Below are 15500 nucleotides of genomic sequence, written 5' to 3'. Positions count from 1 at the left end.
GTATATACATAGTATTTGTGTTGAGAAAACTACAACCAGTCAATAAAAATGCAATCAGTATGAATGACAAAGAGCACAATATTCCTTAGTCTAAGGTTCTCTGAAATGTGCATTTAATGTGAGCCACCCATCAAATCAAGTTCTAAGTCCACGATCACAAGCCTATGGGCTGTACCATAGTTTGGACTATTCACCACTTAATTCATGCAGATACTTGGCTTCTGAAGATGAACATATGATCGTCAGCATGTTCCTGTGGTTCAGATAGAAAATTCCATGGCAACAACTTGAACAGCAGAAGGTTCTCCCTCTGAACTGGTTCAGCAGTTCTTCACTATATTAACACCACCAAAAAACAGCTTTATTTCATAATTCACCTCATTCCTGTCTGAGACAAGTTCTGTGTTCGCAAAATGTTATTATGCTTGGTTATGTAACTACTATACTTAGGAATTCAGGATCAATGGGGAATTCAGCCCCTCAAGCCTGTTCCAATTCAATAAGAAAAGGGGTAATCTAACACATTAAAGGAATTCCTTCTATGTGATAGATTGATTCGATACTAAATCAGTGGTTCTTATTTATCTGGAATGTATCATCCTGCATAAATATAGAGTTGCATATTTGCTTTATGTATAACCATTTATAGTGGGTTATCAAAGAATAAAGAAAATTTACAGCCCAGGAACAGGCCCTTCGGCCCTCCAAGCCTGAGCCGATCCAAATCTACTGTCTAAACCTGTTGCCCAATTCCTAAGCATCTGTACCCCTCATGCATCTGTCCAGACTCATCTTAAATGAATTTACCGTGCCAGCCTCTACCACCTCTGCTGGCAATGCGTTCCAGACACCCACCACTCTCTTGCGTAAAGTACTTGCCACGTGTATCCCCCTTAATCTTTTCACCTCTCACTTTGAAAGCATGACCTCTCGTTATTGAATCCTCCACCTGGTAAAAAGCTTATCTCTATCTACTCTGTCTATACCCTTCATGATTTTGTAAACCTCAATCAGGTCCCCCCTCAATCTCCTTTTTTTCTAATGAAAACAAACCTAAGCTACTCGACCTCTCTTCATAGCTAGCACCTTCCATACCAGGCAACATCCTCGTAAACCTTCTCTGCACCCTCTCCAAAGCGTCCACATCCTTTTGGTAATGTGGCGACCAGAACTGTACACAGTATTCTAAATGCAGCCGAACCAATGTCTGGTACAATTTTAACATGACCTGCCAGCTCTTATACTCAATATTCCGTCCAATGAAGGCAAGCATACCATATGCCTTCTTGACCACTCTATCCAGCTGTGCAGCAACCTTCAGACTGAAGCAATCCAAAAACATGCTTTATGTACACTAGTATTGCATCCTTGATCAAAGATTTGGGATGGAAATCACCACAGCAAAGGAGACAGAAATACAGGCTGAGCAGATTCTATAAAATATGGAATGGTCTGGCGAGTCATGTACCTGGTGCCCTCTTGCTATGACAAAATATGAGGTAGCCATCAACAGTGGACAACCTTTCTGCCCAAGGACAATCTCACAAGAAAACAAGCCATTAAAGGAAATAGTCACAGCCACTCAAAATTTTCAAGACCCAGCTTTAGATTGATCATTTATAGGTTTTCATCATCAGGACCCAAGCTACCTACGAAAATGTCGATGGAATACAGATTTAATCTGCATTATCGGCACAACTGAAGTAGAAGGAAAAAAAGGCAGAATTGAGGCAAACTTTATTGTCCAGTTCTGATCCAAGCCAAAGTAGGAGGAGAAAGTGAGGTCTGCAGATGCTGGAGATGAGAGATGGAAATGTGTTGCTGGAAATGTGTTGCTTGAACCTTCGACTGACTGAACTGGTCCTCACCCTGAACCTTCGACTGACTGAACTGGTCCTCACCCTGAACCTTCGACTGACTGAACTGGTCCTCACCCTGAACCTTCGACTGACTGAACTGGTCCTCACCCTGAACCTTCGACTGACTGAACTGGTCCTCACCCTGAACCTTCGACTGACTGAACTGGTCCTCACCCTGAACCTTCGACTGACTTGAACTGGTCCTCACCCTGAACAACTTCTCTTTCCAATCCTCCCACTTCCTCCAAACGAAAGGAGTAGCCATGGGCACCCGCATGGGCCCCAGCTATGCCTGCCTCTTCGTAGGATATGTGGAACAATCCATCTTCCGCAACTACACTGGCCCCACCCCCCACCTTTTCCTCCGCTACATCGATGACTGTATCGGCGCCGCCTCGTGCTCCCACGAGGAGGTGGAACAGTTCATCCACTTCACCAACACCTTCCACCCCGACCTCAAATTCACCTGGACAGTCTCAGATTCCTCCCTCCCCTTCCTCGACCTTTCTATTTCTATCTCAGGCGACCGAATCAACACGGACATCTACTACAAACCAACCGACTCCCACAGCTACCTGGACTACACCTCCTCCCATCCTGCCCCCTGTAAAAACGCCATCCCATTCTCCCAATTCCTTCGACTCCGCCGCATCTGCTCCCAGGAGGACCAGTTCCAAAAACGCACATCCCAGATGGCCTCCTTCTTCAAGGACCGCAATTTCCCCCCCGACGTGGTCGACGATGCTCTCCACCGCATCTCTTCCACTTCCCGATCCTCCGTCCTTGAACCCCGCCCCTCCAACCGCCACCAGGACAGAACCCCACTGGTCCTCACCTACCACCCCACTAACCTCCATGTACAGCGCATTATCCGCCGCCATTTCCGCCACCTCCAAACGGACCCCACCACCAAGGATATATTTCCCTCCCCTCCCCTATCAGCATTCCGTAAAGACCACTCCCTCCGTGACTCCCTCGTCAGATCCACACCCCCCACCAACCCAACCTCCACTCCCGGCACCTTCCCCTGCAACCGCAGGAGGTGCAAGACTTGCGCCCACACCTCCCCCCTCACCTCCCTCCAAGGCCCCAAAGGAAACTTCCATATCCGCCACAGATTCACCTGTACCTCCACACATATCATCTATTGCATCCTTTGCACCCGATGTGGCCTCCTCTATATTGGGGAGACGGGCCGCCTACTTGCGGAGCGTTTCAGGGAACACCTCTGGGACACCCGGACCAACCAACCCAACCACCCTGTAGCTCAACATTTCAATTCCCCCTCCCACTCCACCAAGGATATGCAGGTCTTTGGACTCCTCCATCGTCAGACCACAGCGAAACGACGGTTGGAGGAAGAACGCCTCATCTTCCGGCTAGGAACCCTCCAACCACAAGGGATGAACTCGGATTTCACCAGTTTCCTCATTTCCCCTCCCCCCAGCCTGTCTCAGTCAAATCCATCAAATTCAGCACCGCCTTCCTAACCTGCAATCTTCTTCCCTACCTTTCCGCCCCACCCCAGTCTGACCTATCACCCTCACCTTGACCTCTTTCCACCTATCACATTTCCGACGCCCCTCCCCCAAGTCCCTCCTCCCTATCTTTTATCTTAGCCTGCTGGACCAACTTTCCTCATTCCTGAAGAAGGGCTAATGCCCGAAACGTCGATTCTCCTGTTCCCTAGATGCTGCCTGACCTGCTGCGCTTTTCCAGCAACACATTTCCATCTCCAAGCCAAAGTAAACTAATCTGGGATTGATGAAGACCGGTCCAGGAGTACTGAAATGATAGAACGCTTCTGCAGCAATTGAAACCTATTGGTTTACAAACATAAGTGAACAAATCACAGATGTATGATCAGGCTCAGGAATTACAGAAAAATGAAATTGCTTTAAAACAAGGAAACATGAGTGCTCTCATTGCAGAAATAAAGGTCTGGATTTAATACAGCCCCTTGGAGCAACCAGGCCCACTTCCTCAGTGCAGAGGCACTAAACCAGTCTCCCATCCCCACCCGACCCGTTAAGTCAAAGGGCTGATGCAGGATGTCAGTTAAGTTCGCAGCTACTGCTCTCGGAGAGTGCGTTACGGGCGATTGTTTCTTTATTGACAATTTTACAACATGGGAGAAAGTGAGGACTGTAGGTGCTAGAGACCAAAGTTGAAAAGTGTGGGTGCTGGAAAAGCGCAGCAGGCCAGGCAGTATCCGAGGAGCAGGAGAATCAACATTTCGGGCATAAGCCCTTCTTCAATGTTTTACAACACGGCCCAAATTCAATTTTTATCCCATAAGAATTCCAATACTTAACTCATAATTCACTTTTGATGATGTAAGTAACTGACATGTCAAATTTGGGATTGCTTAGCTTCATGTATAAAGAATTGGGCCAGGTACCAGACAATGGTCAATACCTACCTTTGTTCTAGTTCTCTGGAATCTGCTCTATCTGCAAGAAGGGCCAACTGGGGAGAGAAAAATGGTCCTGAAGTAAATTACTACACCTCCATTACATGACTGACTTTTGAAAAGTCAACTAGTCTGATGATTGAACATGAACTGCTGAAATTACATTGGTTAATATCATTTAGAAAATTAACCAAAGAAAGCAACAACGTGATTAGCATGGACTAAGTCACAGTAAACACATGTTACTATAGTTCCAGCATATCCAACCAAGACAGCTTTTTCACCAACTTCCAAAACTTACAGCCCAAAAGCCAATTTCCCCATCACAACACAGAAATTGTAATGGTAGCTTAATTGAAGTCTGAAGTGCCACAAACCATGACATGCAGCAATCTAAATGACTCCCAATCAAATCATCTTAAATACTTCACTTTAAAGTAAGTTATTTTACTTTTAAAAAAACTTTGAATCCAACTGCACGTTTGTGGTAGTTCTAATCATCAGAATTATGAAGCTGCAAAGGTTCAGAGTCACTTTCAAAACAAATGAAACATATCCGCAAAGTACTGTATTGAAATTACATCAAGATTGAAATTACCCAAGCAAAACTTAAATAACTTGTGTATTGCACACATGTACAGATATACAAGTCATTTTAACAATATCATTACTGATGACGTACAGAGCATTCCAACATCACGGTTATGAAATATCAGTACCATGTACCAATCTGTACATTTTGTTACCATTGTTGATATCCCATGCCACGCATCTTGTTCTAATGCTGAATGTAGTATGGGAGAATGCACTTTTGGTATTTATTAACATTCCATACAGTACACGCTATTATTATTTACCATGATTTAGTAACATACTGAAACAGTTTTCTACTGCTATTGATCAGGCACTGCATTTATCACTGATCCCTCTTCCTCATCCACACACTGATCTCTGCCAATAACATCTCCATGGCAGGTCAACTTTCAGACGTATGCTGTCGACAGTCAGTCCTATCAATCACTGCCTCTCTAAACACCTTTATTGTCCCAATGTCACACTGCTTCTCTAGCATCCTGTCTCAAGGGAGTTGCTGCTCAGAGGAAAGAGCAAAACACCCATCTTCAGTTTCCAACGCAAAACTCTGTATTCTTGCCAGTGACTTCATCTTCCTCCTCTTTCCCCACCCCTAAATGCCGCAGTCTCAGGATGAAGCCGGCTGCTTGTAGTTTTAGCATCCTATTTGACCTTCAACTTACAAATTCATATCCTCCGCATTATAAAGATCACTGTTCACCTCCATTCTAACCCAACCCATCTGACGCTCTCATCCATCTCTCTGTCATTTTCAAATGCTATGAATCCAGTGGTCTTCTGGTGAGGTCTACCTTCACTTCACCTAACTATTTTCAATCCTAGCTCACAAAATGTCTAATTAACCCATCATTCCTATATTTGTAGAATAGCATTACAACAGCATCCACCCTATCAATACATCTTTTGTTTGATTGCAGTTCCATCCGTTTCAAACTCCCTCTCTCTCTGTCCCAATATTGGTAGCTGCCTAGGTCCTAAACCATTTTCTAAGCCCTATTCATTTTCCATGTCCCATCACTTCCTACAAAACCCTTCATAAAACCCAGCATTTTGGCCAAGCTTTTGACCAGATCTCCTTATATCGGTTTTGGTATTTCTTTTGCTCACTCCTCTGTGAAGGGCCTAGGTTTTCCACTTTACAGATACCATATATATGCAAATTTTTGATTGCTGCTTGATGCACTAAGGAGTAAACAGAGAGAGGAGTGGACAATATTCAGGGAAGGAATTTCAGAACTTAGGACTCAGGCAACTGAAGGCACAGCCATCAATGATGAAGCAATTAAAACTGAAAGTATATAACAAGCCAGAATTGGAGAAGCGCAGAGATTTTAAAGGGTTTGAGGGCTGTAGGAGGTTACAGAGATGGGGAGGGGCAAGACAATAGATGGATTTAAATTTCAATTATTCTCATTATTGTGGCCTGACCATCAACCAGCATATGTCAGCAAGTCTTAGAATGACATGTGAACAAGACGGTGCAAGTTACATGGACAACAGTGGTTGGGTTTAATGTAAAAGTGTGCAGAATAAGATTTCAGTTCAATCAGGACTGGCATTCCACTATCATTTCATGTCTAGTTCCAATTTCTCTTCCCTAGACTGCAGCAGAAAAGGTCAAATTTGCAGAGTGAGCTAAACCATGCTTTCATTCATTCTATGACTGTGGTTGCTGCAAAGCCGTGACTGCCTCATGTCTCTGCTGGATTTGGAGGCACAAATATGTGTGACATAGTTTGAATCATTGCAAGGTTTGCTTCAATATAAACTGCTTGTAAAAAAAGCATAACAATACTTGCATCTCAATGTACAGTGGTCCTAAGATGTAATTAAATATTTAAAATGCTAAGAATTAGCCTAAGAGCTGAGTGAATAATTGCGCACTATTCTGTTGGTCCTGTAATTAGCATCTGACAGCTCCATTCCTATTTATTTTGCTTTATGTGTTCACTGATGTCAAGTATTGATCTTCTCCTGAAGCAAGAAAAATAAATATTGGACTTTCAAACCCATTCTAAGTATAGGGAAAGAGAAAAAAGTAGATTAAAATGTGTATAGTTGTTAGGTTTTCCCTGCACACTGCTGCTCTAGAGAATGTTTTAAGAAAGGATGCTTATCAAGACCACCAAAGATTCTGTTTAAATTCATCAAGCCTAAGGTGATAACTAGAAGAAGGTCACTTCAGACAATCTTCCACCCTATACAGCAGCACCGTGTCCATTCATTGGACTGTATATTCAGAGTCAAAGTTACTAATTCTAATCCATTGCAATAGGTCTTATGCACTTGTGTTGTTGTATGGTCACATACCTCGTGATCAAACTGTAAGCAATGAAGCTGGAGACGAATCAAACACAGAAGATTGGAGAGGTCAACACTTATTAATAACACAATGTCACAAGGCAGAACTACCATAGCAGTACTTAATATCACCATTTAAACAAACTGAAGTTAAAATAAAAGCAAAGAGCTGTCTTCCCAGTTATAAAAATTCCAAGATTAGGAATGAACTATGAGTGAATTTACTGAAACATTGCCAAAGCTCACCAAAGCTATGAATATAGTTCTGGTACTTCTACAATAATTAAATTTGACGGCTTTGGCACACATTCTATTAACAGATAAAATGACACCACCTCACGAGCTGCAGCAATTATTTTGTTACCTCAATTTATAAATTAAATACATTTCTAAATTACCTGAATTTCTATAGTATCATGACGATTATTTAAAACATTTACTAACACAATGTTTAGAAGTAAAACAAAACTATTTAGAAACTAAACTCTAAAAAATCTTCAATCACATTCTAGCTGGGTAATGAATGGTTCAAGGTTATTTGATAAATATAAGTTTCAGGTAGAAAACAACCCAATACCTGTCAGAAATTGTTATTGTTATAAACTTGACATGATAAGACTGCCCAATATAAAAGGACCTAAATGCCTTTATCACTCTAAGATGGCACAGACACTTAAAAGAAAATGATAAATATAAATCAAACAAAGGAATTTAGAGAAAAGCTGTTACTGAAGTTGGTCATTCTTTTCTTGATTCAAGCTTGACATCTGTGTGAATACTATGCAGATACAAACTTACGTGTGAATGCAGGAATCACCAAGCTGTAATACTTGCGTAACCATCTAATATAGTGTCAAATATGGAATATACTGCCACTGAATGCCCTTGATAAAAGTGCAGCACACACATCAACATTTTCCATAAAAATAACAACTGTTTTTTGAAATTTAAATGAAGAAATTTGAAAAATATTACATCTCGGAAGTTTCTCCTATTTTCCCCTTTCACAGTCTAATGGTACCTGAATAAGAGTTTGAAGGCACAGACATTTATTTAAAACAACAGAAAAAAAAGCCTATCTGCCCACATGTCTGAGGAACTTCAGCATGTCTTTCTCTGAACCGCTGTGTCTCTCTCAAACATCTATAAGGAAAGGCAAGAAGCTGGGGGGTTGGGAGCAGATTCTTTGTTGTACTAAAGTAATAACTTAAGCATGGCAGAAGGTACTGAGACAATACTTATCCCCAGGCACAAATAACAGTTAGTGACAGACAGCAGACAATAGATGTATCTCCTTATAGATGTATCTGTGAGATCAGCTCAGGACAAGAAACAGATTATGAGATAGAATGGCAGAGCAAAATACACAGGGAAGGACAGAAACATGGGGGTACAGCCAAAGTCAGAAAATACAGATAAGACCTCCACATCCTGACCTGTCCAGGCTCACCTGCAGCCTTCTCCATACCCTGCAGAAACCAAGGCCAGAGAGGCAGATCTGAACAGAAACAGTTGACAGCGCAGCTAAAAACAACAGTAAATCATAGACAGACGTTAAAATACAGACAAAGAAGGATGGAGAGAGAGGAAGGTGGGACAGAAAAAGACCAAGAAGCACTGAAAAATACAAAATAAGAGACAGAATTTCAGTCAGATACAGACAAAAACAACAACAATAATGTGCAATAATTTAACTTCCTTAAAATCCCAGTGCATTTCACATGTGTATCGTCAGACAAAAATTGACACCAAATCACAACATAAGTAGAAAATCCACAACTGAGTAAATTCAAGACAGAGATCAACAGATTTCCAAAGCTTAAATTTATCAAGGATTAAAACAGGAAAATGTGTTGAGGTTGAAAACCAGATAAGGTATAGCAGAGCGGGTTCAATTGGCTGAATGGCTTATCCCCTATGTTCCTAAGATAGCATGATGTGGAGGTGTTGGACTGGGGTGGACAAAGTTAAAAATCACACAACACCAGATTATAGTCCAACAGGTTTATTTGGAAGTACTAGCTTTCGGAGCCCTGCTCATTCAACAGTTTCAGTTGCATGACACTGTGATCTTTTGCTATAAATTCTGTGTCTTATGATCCTGCTCCACATCTACCTGATGAAGGAGCAATGCTTTAAAAGCTAGTATTCCAAATAAATCTGTTGGACTATAACCTAAGATAGTAGTAACAGGTGACTAAAAACTTGGTCAGAGAGCCAAGTTTTAAGGAGTTACTTAAAGGATTCGAGAGAGAATGGGAGGCTTATGGGAGGAATTCACAAATTCGAGCTGAAGGTAAGGCTGCCAAATATGAAATGAAAGGAGCTGTGCAGAAGAGGAGAAAACTGGAAAGGTTGGATGAAGTTAGCTATAAGGAGGGGCAAATGAACACAACATTCAGAACGTTTTAACTGAGTCAATGGAAAGGAAGCTCATGTAGGCACGCAAGTACAGGGATACAGGAGATTGGGAATTGAAGTCTCTTTCCAAAATACCAAATGAGTTCAAGTTGTGGCAGATAGAAGATGGGGCGCTGCCCAGGAAAACATTAGAATAGTTGAGTCCAGTAGTAAGATGATATCAATGAAGATTTCAGAAGTAGTTAAGCTGAGACGTGTCAAGGACAAAAAACAACTCAACAGCAGTGGATGTAAGTAGTCATTGTGACGGGACAGAATATGTCATCAGAAGCTCAGCTCACACACAACTCAATCAGAAAAGAGGCATGGTTCAGGCTCGCTGGTGAGGCAATATCTTACCCTTAGCTTTAAAAAGTACTTGGATAACATTTGAAATCTCAAGACTGTAGTTTAGCATGGGAAAGTAGGACTAGGGTAGGCAGTAGTATACTTTTGACAGCACAGATTTGATGGGACAAAGGGCCTCTTCTGGACTGTATGATTCTATGATGCAGAGTTTCAGGTAGGTTTTCATTGCAAACAGTGGTAATTGGAGGAAACTGCAGCTCATTCAGGATTGGTGTCAGATCATCATCCCAACAATCGATAAAATTGACAAGATTGAGGATCATGGTGAAGCAGAACTGAATCAAGTGATGTGACTGAGGAGTAATTTGTTGATGAGAAAAGGAGCTCACAGAGAGTCATGGTATTGCCAGAATCTCAGAAAGTTAATGGCTCAGTGAACAGACTGGCAAAGAAATAGCTGGAGACAGAAGTGACAGAACAGAGAGAAACAGAGAATGACAGGATAAAGATAAACAGAAAATGACAGGACAGAGAGAAACAGCGAGTAACAGGACAGAGAGAAACAGAAAATGACTGGACAAAGGGAAACATAAAGTGACAGGACAGAGAGTGACAGGACAGAGAGAAATGGAGAATAACAGGACAGAGCGAAACAGAGAGTGACAGGACAGTGAGAAAGAGATATAGACAGAGAGAAGGGTCAAGTTTAGTGTGGTGCTGGAAAAGCACAGCAGGTCAGGCAGCATCCAAGAAGCAGGAAAATCGACGTTTCGAGCATGAGCCCTTCATCAGACAGAGGGAAACAGAGGGAGAAACAAACAGAAAGATATGCAGAGTAACAGGAGATAGCCAGAATGTTGGTGAGATGGTCAGACTATTAGCGAGGAACTTAATCTGTGTGACACAGGATTAGCACCGGACAGTGGGACAGAGTGCCAGAAAGGGAGGTCTGATAGTCAGAGAGGGGGGTCCGGACAGTTGAAAAGGATGGTCTGGATGGTCAGAAATGGAGGGAATTGGACTGTCAGGATGGGGGGAATCAAACTGGGAGGGGTGGTGGAATTGGACTATCGGAGGGAGGGTAGGACTGTTGGGGGGATTTCAAACTGTCAGAGAGTAAGGATCAGACTGTCAGAGTGAGGGTCACACCGTTAGAAATTGAGGGCCAAACTGTCAGAGTGAGGGTTGCACTGTCAGGGGCAGGCTGTCAGACAGTGATGGTCAGACTGTCAAAGAGGTGTCAGAATGTCAGAGAGTGAGAGTCAGACTTTCAGAGGGTGAGGGTCAGACTGTCGGAAGCAAGATGTCAGAGAGTGAGGCAGACTGTCAGGAGCAGGCTGTCAGAAAGTGTGGATCAGACTGTCAGAGGAAGGGTATAAGACTGTCGAGTGAGGTCAGACTGTAAGAGGTGGTGTCAGACTGAAGGTGAATCAGACTATCAGGTGGGGGTCAGACTGACAGAGAGTGGGGGTCAGACTATCTGGGGGTGTCAAACTGACAGGCAGGGAGGGTTAGATCAGACTGCCAGAGGACGGTGGTCAGACTGACAGGTGTGGGGGCTGTCAGATTCTCAGATTGGGGGTCCGACTATCAGATATGGTGTCAGACTGACAGAGAAACGGGGTCAGGCTAACAGAAAGTGGGGGTTAGACTGGCAGGATCAGACTGGCAGGTGTGTGTCAGAATGACAGAAAGTAAGGGTCAGACTGTCAAGAGATAAGACTGGTGGGGGTGTCAGGTTGACAGAAAGTGGAGGTCAGACTGTCAGGTGATCAGACTGTCAGAGAGTGGGGTCAGACTATCAGAGAGTGGGGACCAGACTGTCAGGGGATCAGAGCTGAAAATGTGTTGCTGGAACAGCGCAGCAGGTCAGGCAGCATCCAGGGAACAGGAGAATCGACCTTTCGGGCATAAGCCCTTCTTCAGGATCAGGGGATCTGACTGGAGTGGGGTCAGACTGTCAGAGAGTGGGGTCAGACTGACAGAGGGTGCGGTCAGATTGACAGAGAGTGGGGATCAGACTGGTTGGGGGGGGGGGTCAGACTGTCATGGAGTGGCGTCAGACTCACAGAAAGTGAGGGTCTGACTGACACAGGGTGGTGATCAGACTGTCAGGGGTGACAGACAGACAGAAAGTGGGGGTCAGACTGGTGGGGGGGGGTCAGGCTGTCAGAGAGTGGGGTCAGATTGACAGAGGGTGGGGTCAGATTGACAGAGGGTGGGGATCAGGCTGGCGGAGGGGGAGGGGGGTCAGACTGACAGAAGGGAGGTTTAGGACAGACTGTCAAAGGGGGATGGTCAGACAGTCTTGGGGGTGGGGTGCGGTTACGCTGTCGGAGTGAGGGTCAGCGAAGGAGTGTGCAGAGTCTGGGAGGTGTCCCGTTCTGGTTATGTTCTAACTCTTTTCTGCAGCTACTCCCAGAGTGAGCATGAATCAGGCTGGGGGTAGTGAGAGTGTTGGGGCTGATCAATGGGAGCTCCGCGCTGGGGCTGATCGCTAGGGGCTCCGCGCAGGGGCTGATCAATGGGAGCTCCGCGCTGGGGCTGATCAATGGGAGCTCCGCGCTGGGGCTGATCAATGGGAGCTCCGCGCTGGGGCTGATCAATGGGAGCTCCGCGCTGGGGCTGATCGCTCGGGGCTCCGCGCTGGGGCTGATCAATGGGAGCTCCGCGCTGGGGCTGATCGCTCGGGGCTCCGCGCTGGTGGTGGGGTTCGCTCCAGCCCCCTACGCCCAAATCGAAGCGCCGTTTCGCCGCTCCCCTCACCTGGGTACACAGCTCGGGGATGACCTGTCGATCTCCCAGGTAGCGAATAGGTTCATGGGCACGGGTTTGGGTAGCCCAGTGCCCGGGACCATGGCGACTCGCCCTCGCTCCGCCATCATCATCATTCCGTGCCGTCCGCTGCCTCCGCGCTGAGAGCCGGCGCGCGCCCCCGCATCAGGCCCGCCCCCGCGAGCGAGCGGGGCAACCAGCGCGCGCGCTCTCCACCAACATGCCTCAGCCACAGTCAGCGCCTGCGCGCCTGCTCGTGCTGGCTGAAGGGGCAGCACGAGACCAACGGTCACAGCCAGAGGGGAGCGGGAAAGTGAGGGAGGATGGGCAGAGGGAGGGAGGATGGGCAGAGGGAGGGCAGAGGGAGGATGGGCGGAGGGAGGGCAGGGGGAGGGAGGGCAGAGGGAGGGAGGGCAGAGGGAGGGAGGGCAGAGGGAGGGAGGAGGATGGGGAAGGAGAAAGGGAAAGAGAGAAAGTGGGGGGAAAGAGAGAAAGTGGGGGGAAAGAGAGAAAGTGGGGGGGAAGAGAGGGAGAAAGGGAAATTGTGAAGGAGGTAGGGAGGGGATGTTTGAGGCAGACAGGGAGAAGGGGAGAGAGGGAAAGTGTGAGGGAGGGAGGAATAAAGATGGAGAGGGAAAGCGTGGAGGAGAGATAAAGAAAGGGAGATAGGGAGGGAAAGAGAGGAGGATGGGGAGGGAGGGAAAGAGAGGAGGATGGGGAGGGAGGGAAAGAGAGGAGGATGGGGAGGGAGGGAAGGAAAGAGAGGAGGATGGGGAGGGAGGGAAAGAAAGAGAGGAGGATGGGGAGGGAGGGAAAGAAAGAGAGGAGGATGGGGAGGGAGGGAAAGAGAGAGGTGGGGAGGGGGAGGGAGGGAAAGAGAGAGGTGGGGAGGGGGAGGGAGGGAAAGAGAGAGGTGGGGAGGGGGAGGAAGGGAAAGAGAGAGGTGGGGAGGGGGAGGGAGGGAAAGAGAGAGGTGGGGAGGGGGAGGGAGGGAGGGAAAGAGAGAGGTGGGGAGGGGGAGGGAGGGAGGGAAAGAGAGAGGTGGGGAGGGGGAGGGAGAGGGAAAGAGAGAGGTGGGGAGGGGGATGGGGAGGGAAAGAGAGAGGTGGGGAGGGGGATGGGGAGGGAAGGAAAGAGAGAGGTGGGGAGGGAAGGAAAGAGAGAGGTGGGGAGGGGGATGGGGAGGGAAAGAGAGAGGTGGGGAGGGGGATGGGGAGGGAAGGAAAGAGAGAGGTGGGGAGGGAAGGAAAGAGAGAGGTGGGGAGGGGGATGGGGAGGGAAAGAGAGAGGTGGGGAGGGGGATGGGGAGGGAGGGAAAGAGAGAGGTGGGGAGGGGGATGGGGAGGGAGGGAAAGAGAGAGGTGGGGAGGGGGATGGGGAGGGAGGGAAAGAGAGAGGTGGGGAGGGGGATGGGGAGGGAGGGAAAGAGAGAGGTGGGGAGGGGGATGGGGAGGGAGGGAAAGAGAGAGGTGGGGAGGGGGATGGGGAGGGAGGGAAAGAGAGAGGTGGGGAGGGGGATGGGGAGGGAGGGAAAGAGAGAGGTGGGGAGGGGGATGGGGAGGGAGGGAAAGAGAGAGGTGGGGAGGGGGATGGGGAGGGAGGGAAAGAGAGAGGTGGGGAGGGGGATGGGGAGGGAGGGAAAGAGAGAGGTGGGGAGGGGGATGGGGAGGGAGGGAAAGAGAGAGGTGGGGAGGGGGATGGGGAGGGAGGGAAAGAGAGAGGTGGGGAGGGGGATGGGGAGGGAGGGAAAGAGAGAGGTGGGGAGGGGGATGGGGAGGGAGGGAAAGAGAGAGGTGGGGAGGGGGATGGGGAGGGAGGGAAAGAGAGAGGTGGGGAGGGGGATGGGGAGGGAGGGAAAGAGAGAGGTGGGGAGGGGGATGGGGAGGGAGGGAAAGAGAGAGGTGGGGAGGGGGATGGGGAGGGAGGGAAAGAGAGAGGTGGGGAGGGGGATGGGGAGGGAGGGAAAGAGAGAGGTGGGGAGGGGGATGGGGAGGGAGGGAAAGAGAGAGGTGGGGAGGGGGATGGGGAGGGAGGGAAAGAGAGAGGTGGGGAGGGGGATGGGGAGGGAGGGAAAGAGAGAGGTGGGGAGGGGGATGGGGAGGGAGGGAAAGAGAGAGGTGGGGAGGGGGATGGGGAGGGAGGGAAAGAGAGAGGTGGGGAGGGGGATGGGGAGGGAGGGAAAGAGAGAGGTGGGGAGGGGGATGGGGAGGGAGGGAAAGAGAGAGGTGGGGAGGGGGATGGGGAGGGAGGGAAAGAGAGAGGTGGGGAGGGGGATGGGGAGGGAGGGAAAGAGAGAGGTGGGGAGGGGGATGGGGAGGGAGGGAAAGAGAGAGGTGGGGAGGGGGATGGGGAGGGAGGGAAAGAGAGAGGTGGGGAGGGGGATGGGGAGGGAGGGAAAGAGAGAGGTGGGGAGGGGGATGGGGAGGGAGGGAAAGAGAGAGGTGGGGAGGGGGATGGGGAGGGAGGGAAAGAGAGAGGTGGGGAGGGGGGGAAAGAGAGAGGTGGGGAGGGGGATGGGGAGGGAGGGAAAGAGAGAGGTGGGGAGGGGGGGAAAGAGAGAGGTGGGGAGGGGGATGGGGAGGGAGGGAAAGAGAGAGGTGGGGAGGGGGATGGGGAGGGAGGGAAAGAGAGAGGTGGGGAGGGGGATGGGGAGGGAGGGAAAGAGAGAGGTGGGGAGGGGGGGAAAGAGAGAGGTGGGGAGGGGGATGGGGAGGGAGGGAAAGAGAGAGGTGGGGAGGGGGATGGGGAGGGAGGGAAAGAGAGAGGTGGGGAGGGGGGGAAAGAGAGAGGTGGGGAGGGGGATGGGGAGGGAGGGAAAGAGAGAGGTGGGGAGGGGGATGGGGAGGGAG

General features: G+C 48.2%; 1 protein-coding gene across 4 annotated transcripts in view; it reads right to left on the bottom strand.

The window, feature by feature from the left end:
* The window catches only part of LOC122552344 (phosphofurin acidic cluster sorting protein 2), a 772803-nt gene extending 759968 nt beyond the window's left edge, over positions 1 to 12835 (bottom strand). For 2 of the 4 annotated variants that reach the window (XM_087984739.1, XM_087984743.1), the window contains exon 1: positions 12643 to 12833. In XM_087984739.1, the coding sequence (XP_087840865.1) occupies positions 12643 to 12767 (125 nt within the window). In that variant the 5' untranslated portion in view covers positions 12768 to 12833. Of the gene's footprint in view, positions 1 to 12642 lie in introns of all 4 variants that reach the window. The other 2 variants (XM_087984748.1, XM_087984737.1) reach the window with 2 other exon arrangements.
* Positions 12836 to 15500: the final 2665 nt, after the last annotated feature.

Source organism: Chiloscyllium plagiosum, unplaced genomic scaffold (assembly GCF_037043375.1).
Source record: "Chiloscyllium plagiosum isolate Xiang-an unplaced genomic scaffold, Cpla_swu_hap1 HiC_scaffold_3, whole genome shotgun sequence".
In the NCBI taxonomy this organism is placed as follows: domain Eukaryota; kingdom Metazoa; phylum Chordata; class Chondrichthyes; order Orectolobiformes; family Hemiscylliidae; genus Chiloscyllium; species Chiloscyllium plagiosum.
The sequence above is the reverse complement of the archived record's forward strand: the minus strand, read 5'-3'. Positions and strand labels throughout refer to the sequence as shown.